The sequence below is a fragment of the Alexandromys fortis genome, unplaced genomic scaffold, assembly GCF_014885135.2.
Source record: "Alexandromys fortis isolate MF-2015 unplaced genomic scaffold, M_Fortis_MF-2015_v1.1 scaffold_22, whole genome shotgun sequence".
NCBI classification, from domain to species: domain Eukaryota; kingdom Metazoa; phylum Chordata; class Mammalia; order Rodentia; family Cricetidae; genus Alexandromys; species Alexandromys fortis.
Window position 1 is genome coordinate 11,244,146 of NW_026067900.1, and position 16,532 is coordinate 11,260,677.

The 16,532-nt window shown below is 44.0% G+C and overlaps 1 protein-coding gene across 3 annotated transcripts in view; it reads left to right on the top strand.

Annotated features, from left to right (window-relative positions):
- Positions 1-16,532, top strand: part of LOC126490033 (uncharacterized) — a 35,661-nt gene that overhangs the window by 7,744 nt on the left and 11,385 nt on the right. For all 3 annotated transcript variants that reach the window (XM_050124720.1, XM_050124700.1, XM_050124710.1), the window contains exons 2-4: positions 3,995-4,085; positions 4,231-4,420; positions 7,711-7,775. In XM_050124720.1, the coding sequence (XP_049980677.1) occupies positions 4,246-4,420; positions 7,711-7,775 (240 nt within the window). In that variant the 5' untranslated portion in view covers positions 3,995-4,085; positions 4,231-4,245. The remainder of the gene's footprint in view (positions 1-3,994; positions 4,086-4,230; positions 4,421-7,710; positions 7,776-16,532) is intronic.

The following is a 16,532-nucleotide window of genomic DNA, read 5'->3' on the forward strand; positions in this document are numbered from 1 at the left end:
CTTTCAATTTTTGTTTGTCTTTTCATCAGTTTCTTTAAGGGAATTTCTCATTTCATCTTTAAGAATTTCAAACATTCTCTTCAAGTTATTTTTTAGGTCATTTTCTTCTGGTTCATCCATATTTGGTTGTTCAGGTCTTGTTGTTGTAGAGTCTTTAGGTTTTACTGGTTTTGTGTTGCTCTTTGTGGTGTAGCATGTGATCTTACCTTTTCTACTCACCTTCTCCTCTAATAGATGTGGTTGGGGCTGTCTGAGATTCTGTTGAATAATCTTCTAGGTAGGTGCCAGTGAATCCAAAGTTCAGGTGGTTGTTCTTCTTGGTACAGTCAGTGTCACAGTTCTAGTTACCCCATTGGTTACTTGGTGTTCCTGGAGATAGCTCAGTGCTCCTGTGCTTTGCTCTGCTCCCTTGAAGTTCACTGTCTCAGGCCTACTTTGGCTTAGGTTGCTGGCTTTGCTCTGTTTCTATAAATCTTGGTCTGGATCCCCTCCTGCAGAAGTCCCTAGCTTGTAGTTGTTTTTGTTGTGGTGGAGATCACTGACTCTGGATCTGGTCACTGGCTCAATCTTGGTCTGCCAGTTTTCTGGGACTGGGTTGGCTTCCAGGACTCCTTATTAACTCTTATAACTTATATTAGCCCATAATTCTTGTCAGTGTTAGCAACGTGGCTTGGTACCTTTTTCAGCGAGGCAGTCACATCTTGCTTGCTCTATATCTGGGTGATGACTGCAGACTGAATTTTTTCTCTTCCCAGAATCTCCTGTTCTCATTGCCCCGCCTCTACTTCTTGCCTGGTTGCCCTGCCTATATTTCCTACATGGCTAGTGGCCAAGCAACATTTTGTAAAACAAGTACAATAAACAAATCTTTACAGGGTAAAACCATTGTCCCACAGCAGAGAACAGCCTCTCCAACTATATTACAAAATTCAGGACTCACAGACAAAAAGATTACTAAGTTTGATTATACAAAAGTCAAATATTTCTGCAAATAATAAGTCTTAGGATCCTGCGTCGATGAGGTATTTCCATATTGTTAACAAGAATGTAATAGATATGGACTTGGTGGGGAGTTATTACCAAAATCTTAGCTGCCCTCACCCTCTCAGCCAGCAAAATCTTCTTCTAGAAACTTATTCTGAATAGTACATAGATACAACTCCAAAATGATACAGATATAAGATCATGCATTTGCTGATAAATAAAACAAACAATAGGCATAAATGTGACCTCCATCAATAGGAGTTAAATCAATGTAGCACATCTATGATTCCTGTGTTTTTTCCAGTGTCTTTTGGCCGTTCTCCAATGATTTCATGTTTTTTTCATCATTACTGTACCTGTTACAGTGTTTGGAGCATTACAAACTGTCTGTATTAGATACCAGCTCAGTTGATAAATGTGGTTCTGATGTGTCCACCCACAAGCCATTCCTCTCATCTTGTGTGTGGGGGCGGGTGGGGTGGGTGGGTGAGCCTGCCTAGCCCTTGAGACACCAAAAAGTACTAAAATTAGATGGTGCTGGTTAGTTTTTTTGCCACGTTGACATGAACTAAAGACACCAGGGAAAAAGAGAACCTCAGTCGAGGAGTTGCTTCTCTCAGACTGGCCTGTGGGTGTGTCTGAGGTGCATTTCCTTGATTGCTAGTTGTTGGAGGAAGGTCTAGCTTACGGTAGGCAGTGGCACCCTTGGACAGATGGCCCCAGGTTATATAAGAAATCAAGCTGACCATGACCCAGGAATAAGCCAATCAGCAGCGTTCCTCTGCGGTCAGCTTCAGTTTCTGATCCCAGATACATGGCATTAGTACTTGTCCTGGTTTCCCTTGATGATGGACCATGACGTGGAAGTGGAAGTCAAATATACCCTTTGGTCCCCAGGTTGCTCTGGGTCATGATGTTTATCACAGCAACAGAAAGCCAACTAGGGCACAGGACAATCAATAAGCCTTCAGCAGCCTGTGTGGGTTCAAATGAAAGACAGAGCTATATGTATTCCTCTGTAAAAGAAAAGGCTAGACATGATCACGGTGAATGAAGCAAGGGCGTCAAAAGCTGAAGGAACCTGAAAGCGAGATGCTCCCACCAGTTAGCCAAGGAGTGAATGTACAATGAGACTATCAAAGGAAGTTAAAACTTCTCTTGCAGTGGACACATAAACGGAAAAGGACAAATAGCTTCTGTATGTGGAGGAAGTTGCAGTACTCAAACCAGCCATGAGAATCCTGAAAGCCAATGTCCAGGCCAGAGTAAGCCCTTAACTGTTGTTATCTCTATGAAGCCGGCAGAGCAGAGGCTGCTACAGAAGCGAGGTTACATCAGAAGGCTGAAGAATGAAGTTGTCTCTGTAACATGAAGGCTACAATGGGTGAAACAGCACCTATTTGTGTGGGAGCTGCAGTAAGCTGCCTGAGGTGACTGCATGACATCAGCGGTCTTTTGTGAAGACGAAACAGTGTCATGTTGGAAGATGATGCCTTCTGGAACTTTCTTAGCTGCTGAGAAACCCATGCTTAACTTCAAAGATTGTTGAAAGATAGGTTGGCTTCTTCATCAATGGCTGGTGCTGTCAGGGACTTTAAGTTGATACCAAGGCTCATTCAGAAAATCCTAAGGCTGTGGGAATTACTCTAAATCTACTTGGCCAATGCCCTGCTAGCAGAACAACAAAGTCTGGAGGCAGCTCATCTGTTCACAACATGGCTCACTGGGTATTTTAAGCCTCCTGCTGAGTTATATTCAGAGAAAAAGATTGTCGCTGTCATTGATAGTACACTTGCTCGGCCGTGATCTGGGGTATATGTACCTTGAGGTCAGTGCTGTTTTCACGATTGCTCACCACCATCCATTCTGCAGCATGTAGAGCAGGGAATGATCTGACTATTTACTAGCTCCTTAAGACTACTCCTGCCGTAGATGTTGATACACAAAGCAGCCCTGGAGAAAGGAAACGGAAAAGCTATAGGAAAGGGCTCCCAATTCTGGATGCCAGCAAGAATATGAGTTAGGACAGGAGTCAACATTAATTACCATATTCATGAAAAACTGAGAGAAGATGATTTCAGCCTCTGAGTGGTTGAAGGTGTCAGTGGAGGAGAAAACAGCAGAAATAGTATGAGAATGGGAATTAGAGATGAAGCATGACCACATGGCTGAACGGAGGTCACCTGTGTGGAAGTCACCTGAACAGAGGTCACCTGGACAGAGGTCACCTGAGTGGAAGGTCACGTGAATGGAGGTCACCTGAACAACAGGTCACCTAAACACAGGTCACCTGAACGAAGGTCACCTGAGCAGAGGTCACCTGAACGGAGGTCACCTGAGTGGAGGTCACCTGAATGGAGGTCACCTGAGTGGAGGTCACCTGAGTGGAGGTCACCTGAGTGGAGGTCACCTGAGTGGAAGTCACATGAAAGGAGGTCATCAGATACTAAAATTTTAGGAAGGGTGATAACGCTTCTTGCAGAGGAACAAATTCTAGATAGAAAGTTCCACTCATCAAGGTGATGCAGGCTTGAAACAATGTTGAAATGGCCGTATCAACTTACAGCACCATATCATTTTAGTGGACAAAGCAATGGTGGGAAACAGGGTACTGTTAAATAATATTTTAAATGAGTCTTTTATGAAGGAAGAGACCAGTTAGTGCCACACACTTGGCTGTTACAGAAACTTGCCACACAGCCCTTACAACCTGCAGCCACCACACTGCTCAGGCAGCAGCCACAGGTAGAGAGGCAAGACCCTTCACCAGCACAGACAGAAAAACTAGCTGAGAACGAAGATGCTCACAGACATTTTTTAGGAGTATTTTAAATAAAATATGAACTTTTAGACATATTATAGCATATTTAATATGCAACAGTAGTCTATAAAAATGACTGAGGAACCAAAAACGTCTCCCTCACTTTATTGGGAAGTTTGCAATTATTGTTGCTATGGTCTGGAATTGAGCTTACATTATCTCTGACGTATGCTGTGCTTCTAAAATCAGGTTCCCGGCTTCTGAGCAATTGTATTATAAGACATGGCTGAAGAGAAAAGATTACTCAGAATACCCATGAGCAAATGTTCACTTACCCAAGGTAAGATTTTTTAAATAGTCTCTATAAATGAAGACATGCAGCCTGTCCAGGATTAAACACTTAAAATATAAATAATTTCTTTTGAAAATGTCTATCTGAGGAAACAAGGCTCCCATGTTCTTTTGCACTCTGATACACTATTTAGAATGAGCAAACTCTGATGTTGGCCAGTGAGATGGCTCAGTGGGTCAAGATGCCTGTCCTGGAGCCTCAAAACTTGAATTCAGTCCATGGAGGAAAGAAATGGACTCCCACAAGACATGGGCCACCAGGTGCCCTCTGCAGGAGCGCTGCGGTGTGCAATTGTGAGCACATTCACATGCAAGGAAATAAATGTAAGTAGTATCTTTAAAAGGAAGAGGGAAAGAGACTGGAGAGATGGCCCAGTTGTTAAAAGCAATTGCTGCCCTTCCAGAGGACCTGGGTTCAATTCCTAGCAGCAACATTTGACTGCTCAAAACCTCCTGTAACTTCAGTTCCGGGGTATCCAACACCCTCTCCTGGATCCCATGGATACACACCCAAATAAATCTCCTTTTTAGAAAAGAAGTATTGATTTAGCACACTGGGAAGGACATGGTCCAAAGGAGAGTCACCATGATGACCAGATGTCGGTAAGGAAAGTGACTTCCTGTCCCGATGTCGGTTCTCCAGCTCAGCCATGATGAGATCACCTCCCTTTTTGTGGGACAGTCTCAGTTTGCTCTACTTTCTCCTAAGCCAACTTGTACCTCCCAAATTATGTATGAATTTGGGATTGAAGATTATAGATCTCTTGATCCTCGGTTGTTCTCTTGATCTGCAGCAATAGTTCTCAACCTTCCTAGTGCTGCGATACATACCTTTAATACATACAGCTCCTCATGCTGTGGTGACCCCCAACCAGAAAATTATTTAGCTTTTACTTCATAACTGTAATTTTGCTGTTTGCTATGAACCATGATAGAAATATCTGTTGTGCAGAATATCTGCTATGTGACCCCCCCTCCAAGGTGTCATGGCCCACAGGTTGAGAACTACTGCTCTAGCATTTATTTTTTGCTATAAAGACCATAAATTATAAATTTTTATATTTATACATATAAATATAAATATATACATACCATCTTAAAGCTGCTCACTGAGGCCCCCTTCTAGCATCAGCATCTTACTATGGCAGGTGCTAAGGCAAGTTCTTATAGAGCTTTTCCATGGTGGAGGAGTCTCAGGAAGCAGGTGTGACAGGAAAGATCAATGAATGACAGACAGCTGCAAGAGTCGATTTTGTGGGGGAGAACTGTGAGATTCTGCGGAGGAAGAGGATTGAGTGGGAGGGAGGAAGAGTCGTCTTTAGTTTTATCAGGCCAGAGAGAGGAGAAAATGAGTGCAAAGCCAAGGAGATTCACGGTGTTTGCCGTAGAGAAAAGCACAAAATGGGCTTCAGCAATCAGATTGCCTTAAAAAAAAAAAAAAAAAAAGTCATGTACCCAAGCAAACACCAGTGCAGGGTGAGCATAAAGCTCTGAATCCAGGGTGAGGTATCTGACAACGCCAGTCACTCAGGCACACCTGTTGCACAAGCCACAGCCGCTGCACAAACACCGCACTAAGGATGTACACTTACACACTCTGTGAACCCTTCTAGAAGGGACCAGACTACTGGAGCTTTGTGAAGTCACCAATACCCTGAATCATCTTGAAGGTGACTTTTTACCTATGAGGTCTACTTGCAGTATTTGTTTTGCATGCAAGATTCTTACTTTTAATGACTGCACACACACAAAGCCCTTCTGAAGCAACAGTAAGTTGCATAAACTTAGGACATCCTTTCCTGAAGGAGCTTCCCCTACCACCTACTAAATGTGCGTTTGCAAACGCGGTTCAGTAGATTGCTTTAGAACATGGCATCATTAGCAGTTGCTTCATGCCTGCCTCCGAGCCTCCAGGAAAATCCCAAGAGCAGCTTTGAAAGCAGTAAGTCACTGAGACGGTGAGTGATCAGAAACTGGGACAATGCCTGTTTTTATTGTCCCCAGTCTTACCCCCAAGGCATACTTGGTAGGACTCTAAACATTTCTGTGAAAAGAAAATATTTCTCACTCTCCTCAGATACTTCAATATTCTTCTGCTCCATGAAAAACAAAATATTTCCATTGCTTATATACTATATTTTGATTGGCTAGGCATATTTTCATACTAGGGTATTGATGGTTTTGCTTCGTTTTTCCCTCATTGGCTTACTGAACTCAGCTTCACATAATCTTCCGCACAAGGGCCTCCAAATTGCGGTGCTGGGTTTGACCTATGTCTACAATCCAAGTCTTCCTCCCAACTTTGAGTGAACATCTCTTTTTGCTGTTCTCATTCACTGGGTTTCTTTCTGGGGTCCATGAAGCAAGATAACATCAAAGCCTTTCCACAGATCATTGTCTAGCTTTTCTTTTGTTTTGTTTTTGAGACAGGGTTTCTCTGTGCAACACTGGCTGCCCTGGAACTTGCTCTGTAGACCCGGATGGCCGTGAACTTACAGAGATCCGCCAGCCTCTGCCTCCCAAGTGCTGGGATTAAAGGTGTGCGCCACCACTACCTGGCTCCATCCTACAGTTTCTAAGACTCTGGAAAGGACCCTGAGTTTTTACTCTTTTCTTCAACTGAGCTCTTATTACATTCTTGTATTCGAGGAACTGGGCACTTAGAGGAATGTTGAAGAGACGATGAACTCAGGCACTGAAGGGTTAATGAGCATACCCTGTTTGCCTGCTAACAAATGAGCCCGCCTTGCACACTGACAGACTAAGAGCCTGGGTGCAGAGACAAAGTCTTTGTTAATGAGAAGATAAATAGAAACGTCAGTCTGAGCAATGACTGTCGACACGGGGTGACACGATGAACCAGAGGTTACCTGGGCAGACACCATAGAGAAGATTCCAAGATTAGCAAAGACTGGCTCACATGGCGGGGGGGCTGCTAGGGCTTTCCCATCCTTCCCTCCAAGGGGAGATTCCTCCAGAGAGAGAAGAGGGTCATATCCTGGGAAGGGAGCTCTTTCTAAGCGCCATTATCTCTGGCTTTCATAGCCATTAGCTCTCCAAATATCCTTGACCAAAGCATCTGAAAACTGTAGGAAGGCTGCGGAGAACTGCTTCTACCGGCCATTACTAGGGACACAAAGCAGCTGCCTCCTGAAGCAATTGCCAGAAATAAACCCCAGGAACCAAAGTCCTCCCTCCTAGCCCAGGCTATTTCTAGATACGCTGAATACCTGTGAGGCCTCTTTCGTCCCACTGTCTTAGGGAGCCATTAAGTTCCCAAGCCTGGTGGGCCAGAAATGGCCTGGTAAAGAGGAAGAAACCTGTGGAAAGACAGAATCAAGAGGTCGGAGTTAGATGTGCATTGTCAAGCAGTGATGGAGAGTGGTTTAGAACCCCTGGGACTGGCCCGAGTGACTCCATGCTTTCTTAGAGAGTATACATAGTGTTGGGCACAAGCAGGGAGGAAGCCCGTCAAGGTGCATCTCAGCTCCTTTCCCCAGAGTCTGGAAATTGCTCAGAGTCCTTAGATTCAGCCACGGGAATGGGTTTACTGTGTACTGATCCTGAATTATTCAGGCTATCCAACTGATCCTGAATCATCCAAATTTTCACAGTCTCGTTCTGGATTCTGCAGGCAGACTGCTCCCAAAGAAGTGACAATTCCCATGACTGTTCCCAGGTAAGACACTTTGCTGGTGAATTTCCCCTTTCCGGTGGGAAAGGATGGGCTTGACATGAGAAAGGCTTTAATTCACAACCGGGGTGCAGACCAAAGGCTTGAAAGCACTGATGGGGTTAGAGCCTTGAAACTGGCGATCAGCAACAAATCACCAAATGTTCCGAAAACTCTAAACCGTCTTGTCTGGAAAGGGAGCATTACCTCTCTCTGCAGCTCGGGGTCTCCCCTCATGTCCACAGCTAGGCAGACAAACAGCCAAGACGGCCTCCTCAGACTTCCATTTGCAGAGGAAAAGGACTCTTCCAACTCTTTGTAGTATTTTGGGAACATTAAGCTGAGTGAAACTGGGGGTCATCCAAGAGGTTAATATCCAAATTCTTAAGCGAACTGCACTAATCCATTCTACAAGAGCAGTGACTGTCATCTAATGTCTGAAAATGAGGACACTAGGAAAGAGCTGTTGAGACGAGAACCCCTCACTCGGAAGCCGAGGCTCTGGCTGCTTATGGGGAGGAAAGTGGAGAAGAGCCTTTACACATCTGGCACTCAAATTCGTGACACATGTACACACATGGTAGGATCGTTCCTCTACTTTTAGAATGCAGTCTTCTGTAGATTAAGTTTTAAGTTCTAGGCTATTATCTACCTTTCTCTCAGCTAAAGTGGGCTCTCTGCATTCGCTAACTTGCCTCTGCAGACTGTGTTAATGGCTTCAGTTGGGCCCATCTGCTTCCTGAAAGTCCATTCATAATCCTGGCAAGTCCATCCTTAACTCTTTAAGACTCATTCCTTAGACATGACATCATTCACATTCAGAGTTTCCCATGGGTGGGAATCTTTCACTTGAGAAAAAACTTTTTGAGTAAACAATCTCCAAGACAGGCTTTGGTGACCATCTCAGGCAGAGCTCCCATAGACAGCTCAACCTGAAGCAATTAAAAAAAAAAAACCCACAAATGAGACGTCATTGCATTCCGGAAAATAAGTTTCCACCAATAGAAGCTGTGTTCAGGCATCACTGAGTATCATAAATAAAGGAAATCCTGTCTCATAAACACGGTAGATTCAGGCCTCCTGAGGTTGTGTAGAGACCTGAACGTCGAGAGAAAATGTCCCTGAAAAAAAAACAGCTAGTTTTAGCCCTGCTGTGTGGGAGGCAGAATACTGAAATGACATTCTAATGGCCATGGCTCTTGAGCGATCCTTTGACCTTGGAGTGCATATAAAACCCAAGAACTTTGTAAGATACTAATAATTCAATTAGGTTACCTTAATGACACAGCTGAGTATGTTTTGTAACTGTGGTTGAAAATAATATGAAATTATCTGAACCATGTTATAGCCCAGTATTGTGCAATGCAGCGTTGCAACTTTGGTACCTATAGACTGCGGTGCAATGCAGTATTGCAACTTGGGTACCTATAGATGCTCATGCAATGCAGTGTTATGACTTGGGTATCTATAGATAGATGTGAAATTCAGTGTTGCAACTTGGGTACCTATAGATGACTGTGCAATGCAGTGTTACAGCTCTCTCATCTTGCAGCTCCAGTCTAACTGAATGATTCCCCTTCCCCCTCTGCAGCAGGTAGCAACCATCATTTTGCTTTCCATCTTTACGGATCTGGGAATTCTGGATAACCTGTGAAAGAGGAAGCAGTAAGCATGACTTATTGGTGTTAATTTAACCTGATAAGTTTGCAATACTTGTTACACACAGGCAAGGAACTAACACACCCATTATACTACTGTGTTTGGGCCAGGTCATAGGTCATTCTAATTGTTAGCGCTAGTCTACTGGGCTCCATGGCTCCTTTGTTCTCACCACACTCAAGACTAACTGTAACATTTTCTTTCTTTTGCTTACTTATTTTTGGAGGGCAAACTCTTACTTTATATTTATAAGTAGGTAATATGAATACACAAGTCACAATTGTAGGCCCATATTTCTATATGATATGGCAGCCAAGTTATCCAGCCATAGGCTCCACCTGAGGTGGTCACGTAATCTTTCAGGCAGGCTGTCACTACCTAACAAAAGGTCAGGATGTCGTTTTGCTCCTTTCTTTGTAATTTGGAGGATGCCTGATAGAGATGCTGATTCAAACCTACGTGACAGCTAGCGTACAGAGCAGACAGGTAGGTGACTAAAAGCCATTCACCGGTTACCTAGGAAACAGAATGCTAATGTATTTCCCCTCAGTTAAGTTTTGATATAAAGGCTGCTTGGGGGATAAACGAGAGGAATTCTTCAGGATGTGAACTCGGGACTTCATGAAGGATCACTGAGAATCTCTCGCCCAATAAATCCATGTGAGTTGTGTCTTTATTCCTGTGCATCCACGCCAATCCAGAGAGAGACAGTTTATGTTGGGGTCTGGTAGAGAGAAATAATTTATGATCCAGGCTAGCACCAGACGCCAACGCACAATAAAATATACAGCAAGATATATAGTCAACGTCCTCCTACCAGTGGTGTTTTCCTCTGTCCTTGTTCTTGTCTCTCTTCCCTGCCACCGCTCAACCTCTGCTGCCAGCATCTCCACACTCTTCCCAGAGCCTTTAAAATGCAGTACATGAAGAAGACGGCTAATGACCCTCACTACCCATTGTTCTCTTCTTAAATCATTTCAGAATGCTTATTTGGGGGAACTGGGTGCTAGGAATTAAAACTATATTCCCCTGGCTCCTTTAGGCTGTGTGCAAGTAGGTACAATATACATAGGTGTGTGTGTGTGTGCGTGTGCGTGTGCGTGTGTGATGCTGGAGTCAAATCTGGGAACCACCGAATCACACCCCAAGCTCATCATATGGGCTATAAATAAGGGTATGTGGTAACTCCCAGGAACTTCCTTTGATACTTGCCCTTTGACCCTTCTTCTCATTCTGCACCATACTGACTGGGCTGTAGATGCTTCATCATATTCTCAAGGACAGTGCTGTGCTCAAACTGGATGGCCAATGACCTAAAGGACAGGGAGGAGAATGCACACCAGAAACGGGAATGTTTATAAAGATTTGGGCAGGATTTGGAGAAACTGATGGAAGATTGTAATGAGCTCCAGGGCTAGCAATGAAGGAAGCCACCCACAGCCTCAGAACCAATCACATAAACAGATGGACTGACCACCAGCACCCAGCGGTGCACAGAGCAGCAGGATCACTGTACAATAAAACACAGAGCCGCTTCTTCCTTCCCACCCTCTGGTCTTCTGATGATGCCCCATCCTGGCTGACTCTAGTCAGGAGCCAGACAGTGAGGAATCTTGTGTGCTGAGATCCACAATGTTGACCTCTTGGAACTCAGTGCAAGATGGGGGAAAGTGAAGAATGTGTCTGAAGTGATAAACAGACACCATCTTCTACACCAACACCACTGTTGCCCTTAGTCAGAATGAGAACTCATGTCCCTAGTATAGACAGCGTACAAAGCCTCGCAGGTTACCTCTGTACCATGATGACATTCCATCTTATTCCAAAGCATTCATTATAGCACTGTTCATTTAACATAAAAGGGAGACCCAAGAATGTGCTGAACTCATATCAAAATTCCAACTGCCTTTTTGGGGGGTAATGAACAATTGAATTCTTAAATTCATATATAAATACAAAAGACTCCAAGTAGCACCCCTCTGAAAATCAAAAGTTCTGAGAAAAAGAGCAAAAATGAGCACTCAGATTTCCCAGTTTTAAAATGCTCTTCAAAACAATAGTAATCAAGACCCCTGTGGTCCTGGTATAGAGTAAGTATATAATACAATAGAAGAAAGAGGGCAGAAATCAACTTCAGTCATGTTCATTTGATTTTTGATAAGGGTTCATTTGATTTTGATAAGACCACTGAATGAGAGAATTGTTCTTCAGCATATGGTTTTCTGAATAAAAAAGAAAGAAAGAAAAGAATCAATATCTTTACTCGCACCATATGCAAAAATTAATTCAGAAAGGATCAAAAGCCCGAATAAAGAACAAAAGCTATGAAATCCATAGGAGGGAACAGAGTTGTGGGGCTTCTTTGTGTCTTTCTGTCAAGCAAAAGTTTTTTACCTATAACACAAAAATGCCCAATGACCAAACGACAGTACTGTCCACACCAGAGAGCAATCCTGGCAAGTCCTATCTCTAATAAGGACGCAGCATCAGAATATATAATGAGTTCTCACAACGTAACAATAAAAAGACCAACTGCAAGGTGGGAAAAGGATTTGAGCAGCCATGTCTCCAAAGAAGATAAGCAAATGGTCAAAAGCAAATGAAAAGATGGCTCTGTAGCCACCAGGCAATGCAAAGCAGGACACCAGATACCTGATGTTTAGTGACTTTTAGAATAGTTCTAATAAACGTAACAGTCAGTGCTGGTGAAGAGGTGAGGAAATCAGAGCCATCCTACAATTGCCCAACCTGTAGCTGCTAGAAATGCGAACTCTATCCTCCTGTAGGAGAGGCTAGGAGCATCCTCAAGACCCTGAACACAGAATACTATATTAAGCCAGCGGCCTTATCTCTAGTTTTTAAAAGAAAGCAAATATTCACTCAAAAACATGTACATGGGTATTCATAGCCAAATTATTCGTAGCAGTCAGAAGGAAAAATAATCCCAATGAAAAACCTTAATCAATTAACCAACAAAACATGTTTTATTTGAAACAATATTAGTTAACAAAAAAAGAGATGGACTATGGACACCTGCTTGCATCGTGGATGAACCTTGAAAACATTATTCTACATAAGATGTATAAGACAACTCTTTGCATGATTCAATCTATATTAAATGTCTAGAAAGAGAAAATAGTGATGGCAAGTGAAAGGAAGAGTAACTGGAAACAGTTGCCAACAGAAACTTCTTTGTGAGGTGATGAAAATATTCGGAAGTTAGATAGTGGAGGTAATCGCGTAGCATGTGGTAAGTGTAGACAATGCACCGAGTTGTGCAACGTAAAATACTGAGTTTTGTATTGCGTGAGCGTGGTGCTTTAGATGAGGATATGAACCTCCACAGGCTCTTATTTTTGAATACTCAGTGACAAAAGAGTAAGATTATTTGAAGATTAGAGGGATCAGGAAGCGTATACCCTTGTTGGAGGAAGTGTGTCGTTGGGGGAGGGTAGCCCCTGCCCTGTTCTCCCCAGATTCAAATGAAAAAGCTGTCAGCTACTTCTCAGCACCATGTCAGCCTGCCTGCCTGCCTGCCTGCCACCACACTTCCCACCATGATAATGGGCTAGCCTTCTGAAACTGCAAGTAAGGCCCCAATTTATTTTATGAGTTACCTTGGTCAAGGTCTCTTTTCACAGCAGTAGAACAGCAGCTAAGACGGTGAGTTATATTTTATCAAAATCTCTTGAAAAATGATCAGAGAAGGAAGTGGGGAGACCCTCAGATTACCTGCTGCATCTCTCAGTTCCACCCTGTCTCCGTGTCTCTCAGTTCTAACATGGCTCTGCATCTCTCCTTTCTCTAAACCTAACTTTAGATCACTCTTCTCTCTGCCACTGCCCGTTCCACATTCCCCTGACCTGACTAGTTCCTCAGATGGCTACCTTCTTCCCCTGAGAAGGTGGCTCAAACTTTACTCGAGTGGTAGATCAGCCCTTGAGTGTATTGATTGGTCATCATAGTGGATCACCCAGGCCTTACAAGTCGTCTGTGTTGTACAGTAGAACTGACTTTCTCAATACTAATAAATACAAATTCCGATCATAGAATCACTTTCCATTCTTGGTGCTCTGTCTGTCAGGACCGACTTTCTCGACACTGGCATCGTTGCTCCTCTGCAGTCACTCCTTAACCCTCCGCCAGTTTCAGCAGGCATGAGAAGTAAAATTGACCAGGGAAGAGGTTTAACTTTCAAATTAACAAGATGGTCAGACTATACTAAATGGAAAGTCATTCCTCTCTCGTGCCCCTGAGCCTCCAAACCCAAAGGCATAAATCTATGGGTATGGGGGTAGAAAGGGAAAATTCTGGAAATGAGTATAAGGAATAACAATGATGAGAGGTGAAATCCCAACTTCTGTCTTCGGTTCTTGGACCCTCAGGTGGCATAAAAACAGACACTGCTGAAGGGTGTCCCTGTCACAGTGCACACACTGTATGTAGGGGAGTGTGAGTGTTTCTTCTCTGGAGATGCAAAGATAACCTGACTTATCGGCAAGTTGGGCTATACTTAGAGCTGCAATAGGACAGCTCTGGAGGGGTAGAGCCAGGATAGGACAGCTCTGGAGGCTGGAGCCACAATAGGACAGCTCAACCCTGGAGGAAAAGGTTTCCTAAATTGTCAGGAAGCCAGGCTACCTAGAATTGCAATAGGACAGACCTGGAGGCTGGAGCCACAAGAGGACGGCTCAGCCCTGAAGGAAAGATGTCCGGACTGATCAGGAATCTAGGTTACCTAGAGCTAGAACAGGACAGCTCTGGAGGTTGGAGCCACAATAGGACAACTCAGCCCTGGAGAAAAAGGTGTCCTGAATTGACAGGAAATTAGGCTTCCTGAAGCTGGAGTGGAGTGGGGGAAAGGTCTCCCCACAGGATATAGCAATCCTTCTTCTCTCCTAGAGAGCAGCTGAGCTCTGCCCTGTTCTCCTAAGCCAATGTCCTAGCAAAGCAATCAGCTTCTCCAGCCTAAGATGCTACTTGTTTTGCTAACACTAGGCTAAAGGAGAGAAGCTGGCTGCAGAAATGTAGCAGTTTCTTCAGGCTCGTTGAAAAGTTTCTACTTTTTCTGTTTAGCCTGTGAATGAAGATCATCACTCAAGACCTTTGAGAAACAGATTTATTTTGAAGGAGGAGTGGAGTCCAGGAGAGTGGCAGAGGCAGCCTCCAACTGTACAGGCAGAGGCTTATATAAGACTTCTTAGGGGAGGAGCTTTCCCAGGGAGAAGAGGGATTGGTTAGTTTTCCCTGCTCAGGCATTGGTTAGTTTAGTTGGTCAGGGGTAGAGATGGCTCTAATTTCAGGGTCAAACTGTGTTTCTTTCACTGGTCCTTTTGTCTCTAATCTTAGGACCAGGGCATATTTCTTTCACTGGCTCTGATTCTAGGGACAAAGTGTGTTTCCTTGACACTGGTTTCAGAGTCAGGATATGTTTCTTTAGTCCTGGATTCAGGGATAAAGATGTTTCTTTCCCTGCCTCTGGGTTCGGAGTCAGAGTGCTCAGTGATTGGCTGGTTTCCTGCTCCAGGTGGCCCTTTAACCTACCTTGTGTCCTCTGGAGCAGTACCCCCTCTTGCTGCAGGTCTTCACATGCCTTTTCATGTGGCTTCTGGGTGATGGGGCACCTGCCAAGACATGAAAATTATCCGGGTGCAAGCCACTGTTACAGATCTTTGCGGCCAAATGCACTCAATCTGCACAAAGGCAGAGTGGAACACTATAAAAAAAAAAAGGCTCACCATCCAGGAAAGGCCTGCTCTGCACTGAGACAAAGGGAAGGGGCCCTCTGCAAGGCATCATCCAGCTTCCAATCTGTGAAAGGAAATAGCCTCAAGAGTTTTCCTCCTAGAAAACAACAAACAAAACCGCTACTAATGAAGTTCAGGGAGGCTGACTCCATCCCAAGCTGGCAGCCAGCGCTGGCAGTGACAGCCACATGGTGCTTCAGAGCCATGGTTCTTAACCTGTGGGTCGTGACCCCTTTGGGATTGAATGGCCCTTTCAGAGTGGTCGCCTAAGACCTTGGGAAAACCCATTACTATCCGTAACAGTAGTAAATTTCCAGTTACAGAGTAGCAATAAGTAATTTTATGGCTGGGGTCACCACAGCATGAGGAAGTATAAGAAAGGGTCACAGCCCAGGAACATTGAGAACCACTGCTCATGAGGCATGAAGGATGTACGAAGGAAAGGACTGTGAAAAGCTCCTCTGCAGTTTTAGGGAGCCACTGAAGCTAGGCTTCATGTGTGCCACGGGAATCCCCACAAGAAGACCCTAAGAGGACAAGAGGTTATGAAAGACTGTTTTATGAAACTATGAAGGTAGGGCCTGAGTTGCAGTGGAGACCCCATTATTTGAAGATGTCAGACCCCTAAGACATCTGCCAAGGAGAGTTACATACAAGGAATGGAACTAGCCTAAAAAAGACATGTATGTTATAGGCAGCAAGGCTGGAGGGACAGAGCCATTTAAGCCTTTTGTTATTGGAATCAGAGCTATGGGATTTGGTGTGTTTGCTTTGCTGGGTTTTGATGTTATTTTGGCCACGTATTTCCTCACCCTGGCCCCATTTCTTCCTTCCGAATGGTAATGCATATTCTGTGCCATGTTGTGTCTGATGTATGTAATTTGCCTTTTGATTTAACAGAGGATTACATCTAAGAGGTTATTTTTTAAGACCCAAAAGGGACTTGGGACTTGGGATCTCTAAATAATGTTGAAAGACTCAGAAAGACTAGAGACTTTTGAAGTTATTGTAAATTCATTTTATATTGTGATACAACCATAAACCTATAGGAGTCAGAAGTGAAATGTGGTTTGAATGAGGCATGCCCCTCATAAGCTCACTTGGTCCCAGTTGGTGGCACTATTGAAGAGGTTTAGTGAGGAAGTATGTCATTGGTGTAGGACAAGGGAGCTTTGAGAATATATATCAGTCTCTACTTTCAGTTTGCTTCATCAGTTTTATGCTTGCGTTTGAAGATGTGGGCCCTCAACTTTCTGCTCCTTCCTCCACACCTTCCCGCCATGACAGACTCTTGCTCCTCTGAAACTGTGAGCCCAAATAAACTCTTCCTTGGCTAAGTTGTCTTGGTGATGGTGTT